The sequence below is a fragment of the Lytechinus pictus genome, chromosome 5 (assembly GCF_037042905.1).
Source record: "Lytechinus pictus isolate F3 Inbred chromosome 5, Lp3.0, whole genome shotgun sequence".
NCBI lineage: Eukaryota > Metazoa > Echinodermata > Echinoidea > Temnopleuroida > Toxopneustidae > Lytechinus > Lytechinus pictus.
Genome location: NC_087249.1, coordinates 34118330 through 34143134, shown reverse-complemented (window position 1 = coordinate 34143134; position 24805 = coordinate 34118330). Strand labels below are relative to the sequence as shown.

Below are 24805 nucleotides of genomic sequence, written 5' to 3'. Positions count from 1 at the left end.
CACCTTTGTTGGTAAGTCTGTCAAAGCAGGAGTCATATAAGTCATTTATGATATATGTTATGATGACCCCATTAATTGACCAGTTTCACCTTGAATATAGGTATATATTTGTAAAAGCACATAGGTATTACAAAGGTAGTCCTTATTTAAAGGCAGTTATAGTGTTTATCAGTAGCATTACATACAGTGAGCCCTGAAGAGATGATTGGAACTTTTACTAACAAGTGGGTCTTGACACAAGACTAGCACAAATACCACTTTCTGTTTCTTCTTTACATAAGTAAATGGCAGGAAACGTGGGTTGCATATTTATACCAGTCCCGGCGAGTGAAGGGTTTATACTAAGATAGCAAAAATAGTTAATGCCGTATTTCATGAATTTCCTCCCAATAAACTCTAGTCAAAGGGTTGATCTACCATTTTATGGGTGCTATATTTCAACATTTTAATCTGCTGTATTATTATATTTAGAGCAAGTACATCAGGACTATCTGCTGGCCACAGGTTTGCAATTTTGTCCTGGAGACAAAGTACAGGTAAGGTTTGATTGAATTTCATTAAGATAAAAAAAGACAATTTATTTTTTTGTTTAAACTGTTCATCATCAATGGTGAAATTCCTCACGCGTGCATATTGAATTAGTAAACACATTTCAACATATCAACAAGCATAAGATTTTTTTTCAATACAGTCTATATTAAGCCTGAGTCGAATCGATTTTAAAATCGGTGTTCGATCGATGTCATGAGTGCCGGTGCAGATTTTGCAAAATCGGTGCATCGAAGAAAAAAAAATAAATACAAATAAAAATTGGTCGGCCGACCGATTCGTTTGGTTCACACAATCATCAAAATAAACAGTAATGTCCAGCTTGACGACTACTTACTTGATTTATATTCCCCCAAAAATGAAACAGATTGTGCAATTATGATGCCTATTCCAGGGCCTATTCACCATTAATTTGAAGTTTATTTTGATCATAGTTCGACTCTTACTCGTCTGCTCGTGCCGAGATAATTTATACATGATGAATAAGCCAGTTCGTAGTTCCTTTCTGCGCATGATCAACAGATTCTACGCATGATCAGAGGAAGGTCATTTGTACTAAAGTGACATGGTGGTTTAAAATCTAATGAGATAAGCACCAACTTTGATGTCTTAATTATTCATATATTCTTTTGAATTGTGGTTTTCATTTACATCCACAAAAACAACAATGCGTCCAAGAACGACTGGTATTTCACAGTTTGCCAAGTACATTGTGCAACATGCTATGATATGCATTCAAAATAGGAATGCAACAAATACCTTCATAAAGTTTTCATTGGTGTGCTATTCTAGTCACCAGGTCTTTTCAATTTCTTCATCCTGCTATGTAAGGCAAGCTTACGTAATATTTTGCTTTGAAATCTGCCTATCGTAATGAAAGAAATGAAAGGTCATTTGACCAAAATTGTCCATGAAGTAACTACGAACTGGTCTATTCATGAATGGAAGTCATCGCCATCGATCGTGCATGCGCAGTACTGTGCTTTAATCAAACTAGAAAATTGCCGGAAAATTGACGCGATCAACATAAAATATACCTTGCAATAATGAACGGTATTAATATCATGACCATAGAATATTATTTAATCGTAATATTCAAGAATAATTTGCATATGATAATCATTAATATGCATTTAGAGCTTGATGTGAAATGTTTGTATTTTCAATGACGGACATTACATGACGATCGACTTGAGTGAGTGCACTTGTCTAAAAATAAAAATATCATGTCAGGATTGATTCTCGAACATTGTCAACATGCAGAAACTATTTTCAAGATCGTGATATTATAACATTTTACATGAAAAAAAAACAACAGAAAATTGCATTTGATATTTTTTTCCATCAATTTGAAGCTAGTTTGTGCCCAACTTCGGGTTCTGATTTCATGAATGGAAAATATGTCATACGTCATCATCGAACGCGCATGCGCATTGTGCTTCTTTTCTCGGAGACGTCTCGATGGAATAAAAATAAAAATTATGACGGTTTTAATACTTCCATATGAACATAACAAACTTTGCTGACATCGTCAATATTTTTAGTATAGACATAAAATCTTACTAAATCCTAATTATTTAACATACAATAATAATTTATATGAATTCAGAGCTCGATCCGAGACATTCGTATTTATTTCGATCGCATGCTTTTGTCTTGTGTCTAAAATAAAAATGGATTATCATATCAGGATTAATTCTCGAACATCGTCATAACTTATATTCCACAATCTTTCCTCACAATTGTTATATTGATCAGCATTGAATACCAATTCAAATGACCATCCACAGAAAATTACGTATTATATTTATTCTCATCAATTTGGAGCTCATTTTGGATCCAACTACACTATCTCAGGCAAGTTACAGTGCTCTCCGCTGGTTGCACTTGTTTGCTGGCTGGCAAGCACGCCTGTCGTTTCGGGAGTGTGAGTGTACAGGGGGGCTAGGCTAGGTGTGTGCAAGTCTGGACTGCGAATGCTAGTTGACCGAAAATCATTCGGATCGACTCTGCGTGATTCATGTAGGGACAGTGATTTTCCGCGATCGCGGAAAACGGACGGAATTCACAGAATCGGCCTTTTGAAACGGAAAATCACGGAAAACATGTTTTTTCTCAAAATGCACAAAATAGCAACAGAAATTACTCCCAAATCCTCAACAAAATACGAATATCAACTGAAAAACACGATCTCACTTTGCTACAACAATCATGACAATCAACACATAGTAACTACACTTGAGCCCCTCGATCGTATCTAAATTAGTTTACACTCACGTCCGCATATACAAGGCAGAATACGGCCGTGTGTTGCTGCCCTCTGCGTACGGTCATATTATGATCACGGTGATTCAACAAATCCAAAATGGCGGATAGGTGGAAGTCGTCTACTGATCAAAACCATGTCCGAAAAGTCCCCAAATCAGTGATAAAATCTCATTTAACCATAAAATAATGCTAATAATATGAAAGGTGAGGATTTATTCATGTTGATTATGTTTCTCTAAATAGTTTTTGAGCTCGAATCTCTTTGATTAAAATGGATTTTAAAGTGATGTTAGTACATTGGCAGATGCAAATTTTGACAGCGCTAGCATTTTGACATCATTGCCTATTGGTTTTCTATGTAAACGGAATTGTCACTTTTTCATGTACACAAAGTCTATGGGGAAACGGAATTTCCGTTTTCAGACATGCTGAAACGGAATTTGAGATTTTCTGAAACGGAAAAGGCAATTTTTAGAAACGGAAAATCACTGTCCCTATTCATGTCTTTAATATTGTTTCATTTTAAACTTATATGTTGTCATCTGCAAATATCATTGTTGAAGATATTTTGGGAAGAATTCTGCTTTGGTCCCCGGCCTTTTTTGTGATCATGGAAAATACAAACGAACCTTGCTCCGTCATCTGCTTGTGCAACGCTCACCTGGCCAGCGCATACAGTGCTAGTGCATGCAGTACGTGCATAGCACATCAACGCGACGGCCGGAGCAAAAAAAAATTAACTGATTTTCAAAATTCGATGCATCGATGTTAAATCGAATTAAAGCTGTCGAACACCGGTTTTCAAAATAATCGATATGACTCAGGTTTAGTCTATATTCAAAAGTTTCTTCTTTTATATATATTACTTAAAAATGCTAATGTGACATTAGATGTTCGTTTTGAAATATTGTAGAATAATTTAGTTTGTTATTATTAGATATGCAAATATTTAGCAAAGACTTGCTATATGATTTTATGAAGTTGATCTCACCCACGTCCCAAAGCATGTGGAATTAATTTGGGATGTGATTCCTATTGAGTAATCCATTTTTGATAAATGATAAAAAATATTATAGGATTTATATATAGTGCACATATCCACCATGTTGGTGCTCAAGGTGCTCCTATATTACCCCAACTTATTCTGGTTTTTACAGCTTTTGAGGAATTACTTTCTGAAGGTACCCATTTACCTCACATGAGTTGAGTGCAGCACAATGTGGGTAAATTTTTTGCTGAAGAAAAACATGCCATGGCTGGGAATCGAACCCACGTCTGTCAGATTAAAAGACGAGAGTCTAGACCACGACACCCCCACAAAAATTAATTAATATCATTGGTGATGAAGATAAATTAGCTTTTCTTTGTGATAATTGTTCCTTTGACAGGTGGTCATTGATGATAGTAAGAAATGGTACAGTGCTCATATCCAGGAGGTCAAGCCAGATAAAGGACCCATTACAGTCTTTGTGGAAGATCTAGGAGAAAAGTGAGTCTTCTATTCTTAATCAATATACCTAAAACCTTTTATTGTCCATCAAAAGGAAATTAATTTCCTACTGGTTGTTACAAGAATATATACAGCATAGATAAAACCTACAAATCAGTAAATCAAACAATATGAATATATTCATACAGGTATTGAGTTATGATACATATATAAGACATAGTGAAAGAATTCAAAGTGGCAAAGAATAATAATAAGGATGCTATTTTTTCTTCATCGTAAAGTTGTATGTAACTTTTGAACAGCATTATGAAATGGACCACTGGTACTAATAATATAGGACACTTGTTCAGCACATAATAACCAAGGAAAGTAGGATTGATACCTTGAATGCTTTGGTTCTGAGTACTGCATCAATACCTTTGGTATAGTGCATAAAAATATTAGCTCAGGAAGTGATACAATAATAATAATACTTATACGGCCCTTTTCCGATAAGGCCCAAAGCACATACAATTAAAATACATTATGTAATGCTAAAACTATGAAACTACAAAATATGCACTATAAAATAACACTACACTATTACCGTTGTTTATTTTATTTGGTACAGGTATGAGATTCCAGTGAAAAATGTGAAACCACACCCCTCCAATCCACCAAGATCATGGACTGTAGTTGGCCCACGTGGGAGCTTTAAGGGTGCGTCAAACTATCACCAGAAATATAGTAATGGTGTTCAGAATGGGGGTAAGATATTTTCAGATGGATCATGGAGAATCTTTTGTGCTGATATGAACATTACATGTTCTTTAATATGATGTTAATTAACTTCAGACAGATTTGATGGAAGTATGTTGCATAAAAGTATGGATTATGGTATTAGTCTTGGCCCATCACAATTAAAATTTATTATGTTTGGTATTCTTAGCTTGTAAACTAATGCACATATTGGGAAAAAAAAATTTTTTAGTCTGTAAGCAGACATTGTACTAGTTTGTGTGTTTTTATCACTTCCTTTGTGGGCATATACATTCGACTTATCTTTAAATTGTATCACCTTTCCGGCTTTAAGTGATATTTTTAGATACTGTTATTTGTTGCTCTTTTTATATGTTTGTATATATCATGTATATTGTAAGTTCAGCCTTTTTGGTGCTATTTTCAGTATTTGTAGATAAACCATTTAACAATAATAATGATAATAATAAGAAAACACACACACACAATAGGGAAATGCTCTTTTGCCAGAGATTGAAAAACTTCCCTTTTTAACTTCTTTGTGATTGGGGTCATAATTTCTGGTTTTACCCTAATAAATGAAGATTTCTGTCTTGCTCTATGAAATGTCATATTGCACAACAATTATTTTCTTCACAGATTTCAGACCAAGAACCAAACCACCTGTCAAATGGGGGTCGCGTGGTCAGAACGTGATGGTATTGGCCCAGTCTTTCCCCCCTGGAGGGGAGCCCATGGGTGAAGGTCAGAATATACCCTATCAGATGAGAGGCCAGCAGAATGGAAGTCATAAGGGACCAAAATCACCCTCTCCATATAGGTAAGTGAATACAAAGGTTTTGCAAGGAATTTACTTGGCTAGAGATTATGGATTATTATGCTCATGGGGGTCACTCTGGGATCATCCAATTTTCATAGGGCCAATGCGGGGAGAGATTTTCATAGTCTTCTAGTGTGATTGACCAAAATGATGGTGGAAGAATAGGCCTCTAAAAATGCTGCATGAAATAATGCACACTATGGTATGATGTAAGAATTTAAAGTTTCAAATCTGTAGTGTTTAGTAGCCTTTGAGATCCCGAATTCTGTTAAAACAATCAAAACTTCCTATTTTTAAATCCAAGTTAATGTAGGATTTCACTGGCCTATTCTAAGCATTTCATGGTACCACTATTGAAACAAGTCTATTTTCTGGATAGAATTTCTACTTAATGATTACCAATGGTTACATTACATGAATTTCAGACTACCCTTTTTGAATCAGAAATGTAATTATACTGAATGGAACCCCTGTAGATCTACTTCCTCTGGACAGTGGGGGATACACATTGTAGATAGTTATTTGAAGAGTAATTATACGCATGCAACCCTGTAGGTCTACCACACCACCCCCTCGGTTTATGAACAGGGGTATTGAGGGCCACCTGGAGCAGATAGGGAGAGGGAGAGCTCCGGGGTACCAAGGAGCACACATGATGCAAGATAACAGGTCAGAAAGGAATGAAGAGAGAGTGGGCAAATCAAGTCAATTATTGACTAAGGCGGCACCATAGGGAAGAATATCATTTATTTTACTTTTTATCTCTTAAGTATATAGCCCTGTTTATTATTGGATTTTGCTTATTAGACTTGCTTCAAATGCTAGATATTATTGTACTTCTTTTTGATGGTATTTAACATGGTTACTTAGGTACATCATGCAAGGGATAGATAATTTGTGAAATGGAATTTAACTATGAATGTATATTTCGGTGTGCTGGTAAAACCTTGGATCTCAAAATATGAACATTTTGAGGACATCTCAGAAAAAGCTGTATTTTCAAATTTCAGCAACATTTGGTAGCTCACTCATATTATCAACAAAAAAAAAAAACAGTCTCCTAATTCCAGAATAGACCTCTTTCTATGCAAAAGAAGGTTGCTACTTATGTCATCATAACTCTAGATTTTTTCTTAGCTGTTCTCTAATTATAAATTTTGAGACACCAGGTGTTTTACGAACCCATGAAATATATACTCTCAAAATGTAAATCTGTGCTTGTAGAATATGAAATGTAACATGAGGTATTCTATACATTAGTATTTCATGATTCTATGATGACTTAACAGGGGAGGCAGAGGACGAATGTGTAACCCCGGTATGCAGGGTGGTGGGTATCCTTATGAAGGTGATACATGTATATCCAGTGAAGAGATGGAGGATAGGAAGTCTTTTGAAGAGAACATGGTCATCTACGAAGCTCAAGATCCTACCATGTTTCCACCACTGCATGTAAGTTCCCTTGTTTTGTGACATTAAACATGCTTTGTGTTGCTCATGAATGAGTACGGTGGAAGGAGGTTACCTTGATGCACACCTCTTTCTACCAAACAACAACTAGCTGTTTTCCATTTGGTTTGTTACCCCCCCCCCTCCCCCTAAAGAAAATGAAAGAGGTGGTTTGTGTTTGTACATGAGTGTAGATGCTTGGAACAAGAAACATTTTCAGCAAAGCTTTAATAGAAGAAAGAATATGTAGAAAGTATAGACACAATATATAGAAGGAATATATGAGGTTGGTTAGATCATTGTGAGCATCTGGACCATTGTGCCTCATCAGGGAGGGATCTAGCTGTATGAGATACAGTGCTTTGATGGGCCAACCATTGTGCAGGAACCGTGAAATTGTATTGTATCTATCCGGGCTAGATCTGCTGCTGCGACTTTGGCTAGGATTTAATGTTCTTTGAGACTTAATAAAATAGCCACTATGTAATTGACAGAGATGGCTTGATAACACATTTATTATTTCCATCGTGCAGTCTAATTGCGGACTTCAAGGTGGTCCAGGCAGCAATCCAGCTCAATTCTGGAGTAAGATGAGGAAAGATGGTAGGAGAAGCATATCACCACAGCAACGGATGGACTCGCCATCGCCACATATGACAGACAGTAAGAATGGGATGCTTTTCATATTAACAATGCAATTACTTAACCCTATCTAGGCCGCGGTATTTTGGGAGTTCATATGGCCGGGGGGGCCTCCCAGGCCCCCCCTTGAGATCTCGGCTGTCGACCGCGCGAACGTGCCAAAAATTGGCACGCAGGTTGTCTAGGATATAATCTACAAAATTGTATAGTAATTTATTTTATGCCAATTGTTATTAAGTAGTTATGCTAATTTATGCGTAATTAGTATGTGAAATCCTACTTTTTCCTCTAACTCCATAAATAAACTCCAAATGTTTTAATTTTTGGCATAGAAACTCTTTGTGATATCAGATCAATTTCTTATGTTATGTTTTTTGCAATTTCTTATGTATTTCTTTGTTTTTTTAAACCTTTGTTTTTCATTGTTTTTTTCAATGAAATTCATTGGGGACTCTTCTAAGATCATAAGCAGCATAAAATACATACATTTAGACCAGCAAAACTAAAAATAATCATACATTTATGATTTTTGGTTGAAAACACAATTTACATTGACTTTGTACACGAAATCACGTTTTTGAGCAGTATTTGGTCTGACATGCACTTACATAACGTTGCGTAATTTCGGAACCGCGTACCCGGGCGACGCAAAATTGGTCTCAAAAGTTGCACAAGACTTGAAAGTATAAAGTCAGCGAGCAGCGCGGTCAAAAAAATTTGCGCGGCGAAAATATTGCGTGACTCGTTGAGGGGGGGCCTCGGAGGCCCCCCCGGCCTAGATAGGGTTAAGATAATTGACCTTTTTGGTATGTCCGATCCCGTTTTTTCCCATTCTTACTTTACTACAAGAACTGCTCAAGCCAAGGTTAATTGATAGCATTACAATTTTTTTTCATTGGAAGGTCCCACATATAGAGGGTGGGACGTACATCATTTATGGAGACACCCAACAGTTACAAAAACAATATACAAAGAAACATCAATTAAGAACAACAACATGAAAGGAAATATTAGTAAAACCATGAGAGCAAGAGTAATAATAATGTGATTTTTTTTGCTTACAGTAAGCTCATATGTAATAAAGTTCTTAATGAGGGCTCGTTTGTAACTGTTATCTCAGCATTATCAGGTACCCATAATACACCCAGGTAGAGGTAGTAAATGGGGATAAATGCATTGCAAAAAGAAAGTCACTAGTTTTATAAAATATGATATGGAAAAAATTGTCCATAGTTGTCATCCTTATTCAAGCAGTGTTATTTTTTTTTTCTTTATTGAAAGTGTTTTGATAGAAGATGATTAAATAGCAACAGAAGCAGTCAATAAATTGAAATTGTAAATCTTATTTTTTGTGTAGAGAGAGGATCTGATCCTATGGATGCCATGTTACCAGGGCAGTTTCAGGATATGATGCTGTCAAGTCAAGGTAAAGTAGTTCTTCAATACTTAGGCAATTTCTTTAATGTTTTTTATATATGTAACAACAATCCAATATAATGAATGATTTTAATGTAGTATAAATTTGCAGTTGCTTAAAAACTTTGAAATCAAGTGCACAATGTTTACTCTGTAATGAACAAAGAAAGATTAAGGGAGTTTTAACCCTAGATAGACTGGGCTATTTCGACTCTTAAGAAGACGGGGGGGGGCTGATTCAGCCCCCCTTTATGATCTCGGCCGTTGATCGCTCATTAATTATGTTAATTTATGCGTAAAACCATAAGTTTGCTCTAATTAACGAAATAATGCCCCTAAAATGCTAATTTTTGTTTCACATACTCTTTATAGGAATCTTATTAAATTTATTTTTTTGGAATGTCAATATCACATTTATTTTTTTATGTATTTTATTGTTTTCTAAATTTCTTATGTATTTCTTTGTTTTTTGACTTTTTGTTTTTTATTGTTTTTTCAATGGAAATTGTGGGAAACTTTATTTTGACCATAAACAAGTTAAAATTAATTGATTTTAAGCAGTAAAAGGAAAAATATACATTTTATGAATTTTGGCTAAAAACACTATTTGCATTGGATTTGTACACAAATTCACGTTTTTGAGCAATTTGGGGTCTGCATGCACTTACGAAATGTTGTGTAATTTCGGAACCGCGTACCCGGGGGTCACAATTTTGGTCTCAAAAGTTGCGCGAGACTTGAAAGTAAAAAGTCAGCGAGTGACGCGGTCAAAAAAATTCGCGCGGCAGATTTATCGCGAAAAATGTCAAGTCTTCTTAGGGTTAACGTTTTGATTAGTCAGGTATTCCTGCATGCTTATGCATTATTTTTGTGTTCTCATGTTTGATATTTTGACTTTAATGTCAGCATTTATACTTCTATTGAAAAATAAATGGATTCAAACTAGTTGTTATTGGAGAAAATAGATTACTGTACATGGGCCACTTTCTGCATGGAATTTGGAATAATGCAAAGATAACCCTCATAAATGCACTTGACATCAGCTTTTGATCATTTTTATTTTGACTTCAATGTTGTCTCGACAGATCAAAGAGGCTTAGATGCGGGTTGTATGGATCAACGTTACAGTCCAATTACCACCATTGTAAGTAGAATGATATTCCTGTCAAAAAGAGACTAGACTGAATTTTTTTTTTTTTCCACAAGAAATTTGACTTGTATTGATAGGCTTTCACTCCTAAGGCTACAATCATGATCAAAATGGCGCCGCATATGGCATAGTTGCGAATGCAGCATTATTAGGCATATGATCGTTTTCTTATGTCATCTCATGACAGATTGATGAGTATGTTTACCTTTTGTTTATTCTGAATGTTTTAAATTGGCCCAGTAATACCCCCATTGAGCTCATATGTGACTAAAACTTATCTAATTACCAAGTCTCACCATACACTGCACAGACATGATGGCATGATATGTCCACCCATCTACCTCGGTCTATACCAAGAGTGCTAGCCCCTCTCTGTTCGATTAAATTTTGATCTAATTACCAATGTCTCTCACCATACACTCCACAGACTGATGATGGCATGATACACCCCTCCACCTCACCATCCATACCTAAGAGTGCTACACCATCTAGTCTTAGTGTCAGTCCCTCTCTAGACCCACAATCAGGGTCTCCTCCTACCATAGCTCCGGCAGGGTACGTGCCACCTATGGCCATGGGACTGCCATTCTACCATTTCTTCATTTCATGTGAGTATCAGGACACTCGGGTTTTGATTGTATACTGATGTTGGTCTATACATGACACTAAAATTATATTTAGAATTGTTGTTTTCTTTAAAATGGAAAAAAATAAGGATCATCTTCCACTTTTTTTCATTCATTCCTTTATTTCCACATTTCATAATAAGAACATTACAAAATAGTGCATAATTGTCATTACATAATACACTGGTAATACAATATATACATAAGAATATTCCAATGCCCCCCCCCCCCCAAGAAAAGCATAATGTGAAGCAATAAAGTGAAATCTAAATACTTATTTACAAACAGACAAGAAGAGAAACAGTATGAAAATGTAGGGGATCATTTAGAAAGTTTAAAACTTGTAACATAATCCCAATTTTATCAATAAAAAGTTTTAGTTTTGCAGAGAAAGACTGGTAAAAAAATAGAAAAATAAACAAATCAGAATGAGATCTCTAAGTACTTTACAGATATATTATCTTGTAAATCAGGATTCTGTCTTGTCCATGCGTAATTAATTCACTTTTTCTGATCCCTGAGAAGCATTCCAGGAATAATTAATAATTTCTGAATTACAATGCTAGGCATACACATCTGCTTTTGCCGAAGAACGATGAAAAAAAAGTTGTTTAGCAGTACAATTGTGTAGATGTACTTCACGATTTCACAAGAAATGTTGTTTAAGATTTTCCAAGGAGGTGTTTTTTTATACCTAGTTAACTTTTCATGTTTAGTTTAGTGATATTTTTGTCAAGTAGGTTTTTTTTTTACAGGGCATTGAACTATTTTAGGCACAAGACATTTCCCCTAACTCCATTTATTTCAGTTTAATAGTATTTTTTTTATTCATTCATAAGATTGTCTTGGATGTGATGCTTGCCTTCATGCATCATTGATTTAAAGAATTACTATTATTTGATTTGTCTTGCTTACAGTGACAGACTGGAATATATCAGGAAATGTCAACTTCAACACACAAATTTCACGAGATCCAAACGGCAGTGATCTACCACTATCAGGTATGGACCTTTCATTCATCTGTTGTACAATTGCTCCACTTCAGTTCATTATTATCTAAGCAACACTCCAACTTCATTTAAACAGTAGATAAAAAGCATTTTGAACCCTTTCTACAGTATATGCTACGTAAATCAACCTTCTGTTAGTCCAGTTATGCCAAAGTCAACATATCTGTGATCCCCCGAAAATTGAGATCGCCAGATTCACCTATATTTCATCTTCAGAACAGAAAAAAGTCTAAAACAACAAAATATAAATGATGACATGAAAATGCATTTCAACTATAAAAGAACAATGTATAAAACTTGAACTGAACGTTTACTTGAATCCAAACCACAGGTATTTTATTTTAAATCATTATGTATTTTCGTAGTATTGTGCACGTAATTTAAACTTGAAACTGGTATTATTCATTTATCAATTTCTGATTGCATTTTCAAACAGATATCAGCACATCTCGATTCTTCTTCAATTTGGGTGTAGAGGTAAGGATTAAAAGGAATTATCATTACTGAACCTCTTTTGATGGAAATGAAGTCACATAATGATCATCGTAAAAATGGCAGTGCTCTAATTCCAATGACAAATTACCTTTTTATAAGACATTGACGTGTACCATACTCACCTTTCTGATTTTCTTGTATTAAATTTATTTATTTATTCATGTATGTGTGTATAAATCATTTCATTTGTTTAGATTTAACTGTTTTTATTCATGTATCAATGTGGAGCGTTGTGGCCCAGTGGATTAGTCTTCGGACTTTGAAACAGAGGGTCGTGGGTTCGAATCCCAGCCATGGCGTAATTTCCTTCAGCAAGAAACTGATCCACAGTATGCTGCACTCAACCCAGGTGAGGTAAATGGGTACCGGTAGGAAGTAATTCCTTAAAAAGCTGTGTGCGCTATGAACGCCTAGCTTAGCCGGGTAATATAGGAGCGCCTTGAGCACCTAACAAGGTGGATATGTGCGCAATATAAATACCCTATATTATTATTATTATTATTAATATTCTGTCTTCAATTTTAATTGTTCAAGACAATCAAACTATGAGTAATCCTCTCTCCATGCATTCAACCCATTCCTCTCCCTCCATCTCCCAAACTCGTCATTAGTACTACCGAAGGGTTTGTATGATCCAGCAGCTACAACACCAACAGTGCTACCAATTCCCTGCATCAGGCCATGTCCCCCAACAGCAGCAGCAGCCTCCACAACATGGAACCTCCCCGGCCTACACCCACATGATGCCCCATGCCACTGGTATCGGCATGGTTGGCCCACCCATGGGCGGTGGCGGTGGCGGTGGTGGTAAGGGTATGTATGATGTAGGAGGTGGGGTGGCAGTTCTCGCCTCCGGTGGTTGCGGTGCTGGTGGTGCCGGTGGTGGAGGAGCAGGTGGACAAGAAGACGATGACCAGCAGGATGGACAGGTTGGATATGAGGGTGAGATTGTGTTTTCTTCCTTGTTGCTCAGGATTTGTGTCATGCTTAGGTGGTGAGGATAGTGATGTGGAAGATTATGATGATGATGAGAATGACGATTAGGAGGAGGTGGAGAATGATGATGAGGAGGAGAAGCATGATGATGTGGACGACAAGGTTGATAATGACTGATTACTGTGATGATTAAATGATCTTGATGATGGGGAGGAGGAGGGTGATGATGACGATGATTGTGATGGTGTTGATGATGGGAGTAATGATGTTGATGACGACGATGGAGATGATCGTGATAATGAATGTTTTTATGCCCATTACATGACAATTCCTTGACACTGTTTAAAAATTTATCCTTAAAATAAAAGAAGTTCCTGCAGCAGTCTCGAGAACACCTGTAATCTTACATTATATCATGTCAAATTACAGGAAATTGGTGTATGGAACCTTACAAATTTCCTTTAATAAAACACCCTTTTCCCCTTTTTGAACTGACCTGTTCTGTTAAATTGCAGAAAAATTCCTGTTTTATGAATTTACAGAATGATTCTGTAAATGCTTTCTGCAAAATCTTTTTTTCTGTAAAATCAGGGTTTTTTAACAGTGTAGATCCAAGCCATTAAACCACTGCCATTTGACTTCCCCAAACAGTCCAAGACTCGCATCTTTCAACAGTTTTACCTTCAAATTGTCACTATCTTCCATTCACAGCTCATGGTGGTCAAGGAAGAAACTTCAACCAGAGCTACATGTCTGAGCCGATACCCATCAACAGTACAGCTATTTCTCAACCTAACAGTACTGTATATGCTAACATGTGCAATGTAGGAGGTGAAACCTATGTCCCTGTGGCCTACCAGTCACAAGGCATGCAGCATCAAAGCCCAGTTCCAGGTTAGTTTGCCCAGTCACACTAGTACTTGTTGAAATGCTTGTTGAAGTTTAAATACCAAGAACAGCATCTGGACAGCATTAAATGTAGTCTTGTTAATGATTTACTCTGAATAATTTGATCTTTGTCAAATGGAAGGAAAAAAATGATTACAGCTCTTTATAGTGGAAGTCATTGACATAAATGATAATATTGAGAATAAAAATAGGAATTTATGTAGCGCGATCTGTGTGAAAACAGATTGTTGTTGGTTTTTACCTTTTAAATGCAAAGTGGTGGTTGAAAGATATACATTTATGAGAATCATTTTTGACTTTGATATCTGAATCTATACAAAAACAAACTGAAACTTACTCAGAAGTGAGCCTATAAAAGTGAAAGATGTGTTTGGAGATTAAACTATAATTGTATTCATTGAATGATTAAAACTGCTCTATTCCACACAGCCAATCAGATGGGAGTGGCATCTACCACCCAGAACCCTTACATGTACTCCCAACCAGTAACCGCACCCATGGGGTACACAGGGGGTAAGATGCTGCCACACCCTAACCCCCAAGCAGCTTATTCTCCCAACAACCCTGTTACCTATGTCCAGATGGCCTCACCTGCAGTGTCTCACCAGCAGCAACATCATCCACAACATCCACAACAAACCTGCTTAGCCATGCAAAACAACCAAGGCAATGTTGTAGCATCAAGCAGTGGCCAGTATTCAACTCACAGCACCTCGGTGGTAAGCAACAGCAGTTGCAGCAGCCAAGATAGTGGTATCCTGAGCTGCAGTCCTCCGCAGGTGCCGTATGCCGCAAGTGGCCAGTAACGAGTTGACCTTCTGCCTAGTTGGTAAGCAACTTTGTGGTAAGCCATATATAAGGAACAATTACAGAACCTGTTGGATAGAGTTGTAAATGTCAGCAAGTCATCCATTGTGTTAGAGCTGAAATAATGGAATGCATATAATACATCGATGAAAATGATGTAATGGTGCTATCAGTAACAAAGACTACAGGAGTGTGATTGTGTTAACAGAGTGGAGTCTGAACAAAATGATTGCGAATGCCTACAACAGTTATTTTTCTGCAAATTTCTTGTTTGTTTGCATTTTATAGATTAAGTATTTTGAGATGTGCCTTATTTGGGAAAATGTTGTACAAATTGGTATTTAGTAACAAGGTGTTATAGTGAGACATGTACTTAAATTGATGGTGGATTAGCCCTTTAAGGCAAAGAGTTTATGCAATGACCGTTCAGGGGTTTTTTTTATGTTGAAAAGTAAGATGTAATTTTACTATTGCTTTAAACAATTTTACTTTCCTTTTTGCCTTTGATCTTTCTCTTCATTAAAATACTATTTGATTATTTCCACATTGAGTACACTGATTCATCCTTATGCATGTATGTATGTACATGGAAAAAATACAACTCGTATTAGTTTAATATACGGTAACTAGTTTAAAATACTTGAAATAGTTCTAAAGGAATTGTGCAGAAGAAATGTATATAATAATGTATGTATTTGAGATCTATACTAAGCACATGTAAAAAGGAAATTTGAAAAGGCAAATGGAAATGTGTTCCACATTAAAGTAAGTATAGAAGTAATATATATATAATATAAGATTTGGCCTCCTCAACTTTCCTATTGGCAATGATGAAGAGAAAGAGAAAGGTGGAGTGAATTTATAGTATCTTCCACATTGCAAATTCCTTCCTGAGATAGACTGGTCTCTTCTTAATTCATTAATACAGTACATTTACATTGCTATCATTATAATCTGAAGTGAATGTGCACTGCCTAATCCTTTAGAAGTAACACACAACAATGTTTGTTTTTTTACATAAATCACAATAAATGTAAGTTAAAACATCTCAACCATTTCTTGATCTATACAGATTTCTTTTCTGCATAATTTTCACCTAAACTTGACAATTGACAATTAAAATGAGAATTTTTGAAATAAAATGAATACTCCTCCCCTCCCCCAAGCTATTAGTCTATGTCTTCCATGTTGATTATCTACAACATGATACTTCAAAACATTCCCATTGATATGTATATATCACAATATATTATATTTTTGGATATATACTCAAAAATGTTTCATCATATGTTGTTTGAAAACAATATGGAAGATGTAAAAGTGATACCTTGTCTTATAGATACCTAAGCTAGGCGATGGATTGAACTTGAAATCAAAGAAATTTTTTGGTGGAAAAAAAATGTTGGTTGAATGCTCGGGTGCATTTTTAGAATCAAATCTTCGTAAATCAGATGCATTTCATCAGAAATATATGCTACATATGTCTACCACTTAATATGCATTTTATTGTGTACTCCAATGTTGTTTATGTTAATTCCTAGTTTAGATTATTTTGCAATGTATTTATCTTGTGTTTTGTTATGTTGAATAATGGGTTGTGCTTCAAAAAAAAAAACAGGGTGACCTACTTTACAAAGCAATTGTTCCTGTAGTATTATGCCACATCTAAAAATATTTGGATTTTGTTCATCTGCATGCTTTTATATTCTAAACTTTTTGATTCACTTGAATACAAAACTAACTGATCAACATACTAGCAATGATTGAGTGTGGTTATTGCTTTCAACCTCGTTTGTGATTTTAATGGTTTAGTAATTTGATATAGTCCCTTTGAAATAGTGATGCAATGCCCTTTTTTCTTCAATATACTGTTTACAAAGTTTGTTTTTACCTACATGCTGTTTTGAAAGTAAACTGTCTTGCAATGCTTTTCATGTTTTTTTGTTTTACTTTTCACTCCTGTTTTCAAGTATGTGTAAATTTAAGAGGCATTTTCAGTTTATGATTGGTTTTGTTTGATATTCCATTTGAATACTTTGCTAAAAGATTTGTAAAATATTTTTTCACAACATAGTTTGTAAACTATTGGGGCGTGGTGAGAACCTTTTTTGAGACGTTTCCTTTAGTAACAGCTGGAATCAGACCAAATGTGTGAATGCCTTCATTTCTTTAATGTTTATATACATGTATTTGCCAAATTTAATATACATTCCTTCCAAAATATTTTAAACTTGTGTTGAAAACTGTGTTATCAAACTTGCCATTTAATTTTTCAGATACATGTAAAATTGACACCAATTTTCAGTTAAGTTAACTCATTTAAAAGCATTTACAGTAAAGTAGAACTTTACTTTTCAAGCAACTGAGAAATGTTTAAATTTGTTATAATTGTTGATAAAGAAGTTTCATATAAACATGGTGTGTACAGGTAGTTGATAACAGCATGTAGTTTTTAAACATGAATTTCAACTATCCAGTAGGAAAAGGAAAATTACACTCCCTTATTAATAATAATCAACTCATGCATAAAGGGTAATGAACATATATGATGTCAAGATTTAATGTAAATGTGTAGTTTGTATGTAGTTAAAATTGGCTGAAAACTATTGTCAAGAATAGCTTTACTTGTAGCATATAGTAAACCGATGTGTGCCATTATTTAAACAAATGACAAAAGAAAATATATAAACCACTAGTATTTTGATATAAGTATTTAAAAATGTCAGCTGAAAATAAAGAAACAGTTCGTAAATTTGTAGATAAATCTGTCATTTTGACAAAATGAGACTCCTTGTAGAAATTTGAATAGTAGAATATCTTTTTTTGATGACATGCTATTTTCACAAGGATTGAGTCAAGTCCGTTTTGTGAGTTGAAGAGCAAACGTTTTCCTGACGTGAATTTCATGACTAACATCCCATGTATGTGTATAGCAAATGTATAAAGATGCTAATACTGTACAGTGCTCATGTATGTAAACACTGCATGTGCAGTTCACCAGACATTTTTTTCTCAGAAATTTTGGAGCATTGTGTATTTATCTGTTAGTGGGAACACATATTTTCTGACATGCAGTCTGAGAAATGCCTGTATGCTAAACCAATAGCCTATCTATATGAATATTAGAGACCAAGAATATATGTGTAAATGACTTTTCATTGAATGAACATACATGTACATGTATATGAAAAGAGGAATACCACACCTCTTAACAGAGCTATTTAAATGTATGATGTATTTGTTTCCAGCATCTAATGATATGCAGCTGTTTTTTTTTGGTTTTTTTTATTGACTTTTGTATTCAAGCTAAGGGATCTTTCATTGTTTTATTTTTATATCCAACAGACAAAGAACTGTTTTAAGCTAGTATGACCAAGCTGTCGTAATATTTTTTTTATCTGCTTTATAACGAAAGTGATATGGGAGAGAAATATCCCCATAAAACAGCTATGTCAATATAGTTGTTGAAACTTGTTAATCTTGTTACCTTGAAATGTAAATATATATGAAATATATTATCTTTATACCAAAGCTTGTGCCAAAACATATATTCGCAGAAAGTACTGCTTGAAGAGAAAGTCTAAAGAAAAGCTTATTTTGTAACATGGAATTTCAATTTCAATGATACATTCATAATATTGATATTAATTCCTGAAAGAAAGAACATATTTTTATCTTCCACCAGATCCAGAGTTGTGTGCCTTATATGCATATTTTAAGAGAACAATTGAAATTGTGTAACACTCTGTCCTGTATGGAGGGAATATCGATAGAAAAGAAATTATCAGTTAACTATTACTTGTGTGAGAATATTTTAAAGTCGAAGTGAATCGTTTATGTTAAGGATGCAAAAGAAAACATTTAAGGTATGAAGTTAGGATGAAAAAAGTACTTCATGATATTTTCAGTTACGTGTTTTTGTAGGCCCTATCATCAAATTTTATATTGATTTGATATGTATTTGCAACCATGATAAGAGAAATACAAGATAAAGCAACATTAAAGGCTGTATTTCAAGTTTATTTTTAATATATTTTCAAAGATTGGTAAGTACTTAAAAGAATTATATTTACATGTATGTGAAAAAAAAATTGCTTTCCAATTGCAATTTATTAGTGGAGAAAACAATCCAGTGGTTTATGAAATATTGTCTCATATTGCATACTTTGATAAATCTAGAGTTCTGGTGTTTTGGTAGGTCTTCTATTACTTGCCTTGTAAAAGAAATTAAACATGAAAAGGTAAAATAACACAATTTTGCTATGAAAGATAATTAGTTACTTTATTATTATTGTAGATTTTGATAAGTACTGGTAATGTTCATTTTTTACCACTGACTTAAATATCTAGTGACAAGTATCACTGTAGTTTGAAATACCCAAACTATGCTAATTAAGTTTAGTTAAGATTATCAAATAGTTTATTGAAAATTTATTTCATGAAAAAGGAATGGAAATTATCTCTGTCAGACCAGTAGGAGCCAGGTGGAACATTATCACATTACTTTTAATAGTTCTTACAGTCAGATGCTAATCATTTCTTTGATTTATATTTAGTCATTTTCCGTGAAGTACCATAAAGTTATGCAATATGGAGACTCAAATATCTTGCATTTTAATTCTTTTAAATGTCTTCATGATTTTTATGAAAGTGAATGAGAAATAATTGTTCCTCATTATGTCAGTATGATTTAGATTAAACTAGTTAAATGTACAAAGGAAAACAAAAAAATGTGCCAAAAGGATAAGGCATGCCATTTTGAAGCAAACAAAAATTATTTTGCCCTCAAAGCCTCTTAGATATATCTTTTTTTTTATTAAAAAAAGCTTTGAGCTCGTTGTAAAGTCGAAAAAGAGACTTTGGTATTATTAAAGAAAATTTTTTTTCAGTTAAAAGAAGGTAGTTTTGACTACACAAAAAAATGTACCATATTGTATAAAAATATATTGGGATAAATATAGACTGAAGAAACTTTCAGGATACAATGAAGTAAAAATAAAAGTCCAATATAATTCACAGTAATTTGATCTTTACGTAAACTATACTCAACCTTTATATGAGGAGCAGATCATGTGTACTAGTTCATACATTTATATCGGTCCTAACTAAAGTTGATACGACTATTTCTTTTTAAACACATCTAAAATATTCAAAATATATCACAAAAATATGATAAGGACATGCATTTTGTATTCTTACCTCCCCAATTAAAAACCCAAAAAGTATTCTGTTTGTTAATTTCACCTCACATTTTGACATAAAATGGAATACTCAGAAATTGCAGGATTCCTCAAAAGTTTATTTAATGAAATGGTTTGGATATATTGATTTTTCCTGTGATAAATAGATAATAATTTGTACAAAATTCTCTTCATAGTTCACAGCAAAAATATGAGCCCAGTACAAGGTATGGTTTTCTCTCTGAAAATAATTTTTACTTGGCAATTATTTTTAAAAATGGATAATATCAGTTACAGTGATTTTTTTTCCAATTTGAAAGATATTTTACCTTTTGGTATTTAGTGCGTCAAGTTAGCTTGCATGTCTGAGTCAAATAGTCTTTGTGGGTGGAATAAACTATAATAAGCCACTTTTGACTATGAATCCTTTTATTTAATTCATTTTATCATCTTATGGGCCCGATAAGTTTTACATACCTTTTTCTTAAGTAACTCTTGTGCAAATTATAACTCACCACAACAGATGTTGGAGTTTGTGTAACTTATTAAAAGAAATTTATTTTTTATTTCACACATACATTTCAAAGGATTTATCTTTTAACAAAATCTTTACAACTTTTTATATTTATGTTTTGATCTTATGTAATAAGGCACTTTTCAATCTCATTAGGTAAATTTCTGAATATGTCACTGCACATAGTATATTTTTGTTGTATAGCTGGAACTATTTTCCCATAAATTTTTGAACTTTTGAGCTTAACTTAATGGTGAAAAATAACCCACCATTTTAAATCTTGCAAGTGTACAGATATTTGCATCTTAACGACAAGCTTGAAATTATATTTTCAGAGAAAGAAAAAAAAAGAATTCCAAAGTAAATTAAATGTCTGTAAAAAAAGAGAGAGATTTAAAAGGATCTTTTTTTCAGAAAATTGCCCCCAAAAGTATAAATAACAAGATTGTTCAAGAATGGAACATAAAAAAGAACATGAAAATTTTGAAAGTACAAGATAAACAAGGTGAGTTATAAGAAATACCATGGGAACTATATTCTTATTGGGCTTGCAAAAGTTTGAGATAATTGCCCCCAAAAAATGAGAGTTAAGAAAAAAGTGATGGAGAAACAAATACTATTCCATATTTAGTTATGAATGAATTTAACAAAATTCTGAAGTTAGCTAAGTTCTTTCCCCTTTTGTTTGTGGTTAATTTATTCCAGTTGTAATAGAAATATATAAAAGGCAATGTTTTGAAAATAAGGACATTTTATTTTTTTCTGACTGAATAATGCAGTTTATGCTTCTGTTATTTTGCTTGTAAGTCACTGAGCAAAAAAAGTTTAAACTAGATTTTGCAAATATCTATATTCTTATGAAGCTAAAAGTTAATAAAGTACAGCAAGTACAAACATATTTGTTTATTAATGATGTAACAAAATGAAACAAAGCTTTTGTTGAACATCTTAATAATATCTGCAGAACTTTCAAGAAAAGTGTAATGTCACATTATTCTGTCTATTTAGGTATGCAAAGTCTTTTGGTATATATATTTTTTGAAGGGGAGAGTTTGTCTTTGTCAGATGCACAAACATACTTGCTCATAAAAATTGTATATTATTTCAAATTGTGCCTTTTTGAGTTTGTAACAACAGTTCAACAATCAGGGTTGTATTTAAGAATCCCCAGTTTTTATTTACTGTGAAAGGATCATGGTGCTATTTTTCACTGTGAAAGGATCGTGGTGCTATTTTTGTTTCATTGTATCTCTCACACAGTAAAAAGTGGAGTAATATGTAGTTTATGTCATGTATGGCTATGTAACTGTAGCATGTGTACAATGAAGGATTTCCTTCATAAAGGAAGAAAATAGTGATATACAGGTACTTGTAGTTATTTTTCGCAAGAAAACAAAGGATATCATTATTTTATTACATTATTCATTCATATATTTTCACAAATTTGTTCGACATATTTTTTAAAATCATTTTATGCATATAAAGATTTATTTGATGAGACAATTTTCCATTGGAGAGAAAAGAGAAATTCATTTTTGAACAATACTTTGAATTTGGAAAGAAGTATATCTATATCCAGACAACTCTTATGTGCATGATGTATATGCACAATATATACACTGTATCTTTGCCAAATATTAACAACCAAAATGCACAAAACTTACCATTCTTTCTATTGATATAAGTAATACACTTAGGAATAGTTAATAGTTCATTATTATTGTATTGAAAGCAGTTTCAAGAAATATGTCTTGTATTTGTGGCATTAGAATTTTCTCATGTTGTGTAATATCAGAGTTGAGACAAATGCAGAGTATTTGATTACTTTTGTAATTGTAAGAATTAGCGTTACATGAAACTGTCTCTGAACATAAGTACATCAAATCCTATATATTTTTAGACAATCTTATTCATTATCAATGATTCATTGTAATTTTCAGCATTTCCTACTAATTTCTCTATTTAAAATGTAGTTTTGTTTAGGTATTAGAATAGTTCATCCATTTCAGCTTATTTTATATTAGTGTTAGTCTTTCATTTCAATATTTCTTCTTCATATTCTGTTCACACTATTGTAAGTATTCAATTCCTGTTTTAAAGGAGAAAAAGAAGTTATTAAAGAAAAAAAAATCTATGTTCAAAGTAAAATATGTGTGGCAACTGTGTATTTTCATTCAAAGATTAATGTTATGGAATCAGAAACTTAAGATGAATATGGGATAAACAGAGATGGACAAGAAGAGAAAAGATTATAGAGAAAGACGAGAAGGTGGGAGAGAGATAGAGATAGAGGAAGAGAGACAGTAAGTGAGAAAGCAACCAAGATGATAAGTCCCTACCCTCTGCTTCCCTAGTCCCTCCTACAAAACAGCCAAGTCTTTGAACCAGTTAAGATGATTTAGTTTCCATAATTTTTTTCTCCAACCCTCTCCATTGCTCTTAGTTTTTTCTTCCTTTCTTTTCCACTCTCATGATTCTCATCTCCCTCTCTTCTTCCCTCATCCTCTATCTGAACTCCCTTCTCTCTCTTTCTGTTTTTACCCTTGGTGGCAAGTGGTGTACTTATAAAACAAGTGTGTTGACCTGCATTCAACTGGAAGTTTCCTGATCATTGTTTCTTCTGTGTCATGGAGCCTGGTAATTCTCTATTGCTGCCATAACTTGATTTCATTCAAGTAATTTTAGGATTCTTTTCAGAACTTTTTGTGAATGTTTAAAGGGGAAGTTCACCCCGTAGAAAAGTCAGATTGTTGTATAAATATCAGAAAAAATTTGAAAATATTAGTGAATGTTTTAGGAAAATCTATCAAAGATCTAAGAATTTATTAGAATGTTCAATTTTTGATTTGTGATGTTATATACATGCCGCTAGGTGTGAAATAATTTGTTGATATAGTGAAGATACAATAAAAACCATTCCTTATTTTGTGAGAAAAATACATTTCATTGATATTTTACTACACGCATGCATCACAAATAAAAAAAAGTTTTTATCTTTATGGATTTTCCTCTAACCATCAGAAATATTTTTATTATTTATTCTGCTTATTTAAAACAAACCTTTTGTCAGAGTAAACTTCCCCTTAACACTTACAGGACTGTGGGGGCCATCATCATGTCCCATCCCCCCTAGACACTTCGCACATGCATTCCGGATTGCATTCATCACTCTTGTGCCTAATAAATAACATTAAGATATTGTAGTATTCTTTCCATAATCCTTTCCTCACAAAACAACTATTGTTACTATACAAGGTTGCAAGGTATAAAGAACTAACTAATTTAAATCAATCTCAATAATGGAAAACCTGCAATGCCATAATTGCTTATTTGTAAGGAGCTTTCACTAGTATCCATTCATAAACAAATGATCAATGCTGGGTTACACTCATAGGTCAGACAAATGTAACTGCCATTATGGCAACTACCATTGTAACAGGGTTAAGCAGCCAACCAAAATCAAGGTTTCCATGGTATTTGCCAAAATGGCAAAGTTACAACAGTTGCAAGTCCTTTATGAAATGGGCCCCAGGTCTATCCAAAACTGCAGGTAGATTTGCACACACACAATAAAAACAAGCATAACACTGAAAATTTAATCAAAATCGGACATAAAATAGGAAAGTTTTGACAATTTGAAATTTTGCCCAGTTTCACGATAGTTCTATGCACAGAAAGGCTTATATGGCAAATGGGAGATCAGGCATTGTCACAAACTATTTCTTCATGTTTATGTTTTGCTATTTCATATAATTCAGTTTTCATGTTTTTATGACAAAGAAGTTCAGGGCTAAATCACAAAGAGTTATGATAATAGTGTTTTCACAATTTCAAGGAAAGTCAAAC

At 33.8% G+C, this 24805-nt stretch overlaps 1 protein-coding gene across 2 annotated transcripts in view; it reads left to right on the top strand.

Moving 5' to 3' along the window:
* LOC129262051 (OTU domain-containing protein 4-like) overlaps nt 1–16869 on the top strand; it is a 33017-nt gene extending 16148 nt beyond the window's left edge. The window contains exons 9-23 of one of the 2 annotated variants that reach the window (XM_064100307.1): nt 472–536; nt 4206–4306; nt 4878–5014; nt 5645–5825; nt 6381–6494; nt 7115–7277; nt 7808–7937; nt 9274–9342; nt 10418–10476; nt 10910–11090; nt 12026–12109; nt 12555–12595; nt 13225–13555; nt 14261–14443; nt 14888–16869. In XM_064100307.1, the coding sequence (XP_063956377.1) occupies nt 472–536; nt 4206–4306; nt 4878–5014; nt 5645–5825; nt 6381–6494; nt 7115–7277; nt 7808–7937; nt 9274–9342; nt 10418–10476; nt 10910–11090; nt 12026–12109; nt 12555–12595; nt 13225–13555; nt 14261–14443; nt 14888–15264 (2216 nt within the window). In that variant the 3' untranslated portion in view covers nt 15265–16869. The remainder of the gene's footprint in view (nt 1–471; nt 537–4205; nt 4307–4877; nt 5015–5644; nt 5826–6380; nt 6495–7114; nt 7278–7807; nt 7938–9273; nt 9343–10417; nt 10477–10909; nt 11091–12025; nt 12110–12554; nt 12596–13224; nt 13556–14260; nt 14444–14887) is intronic. The other variant, XM_054900087.2, reaches the window with a different exon arrangement.
* Nucleotides 16870–24805: the final 7936 nt, after the last annotated feature.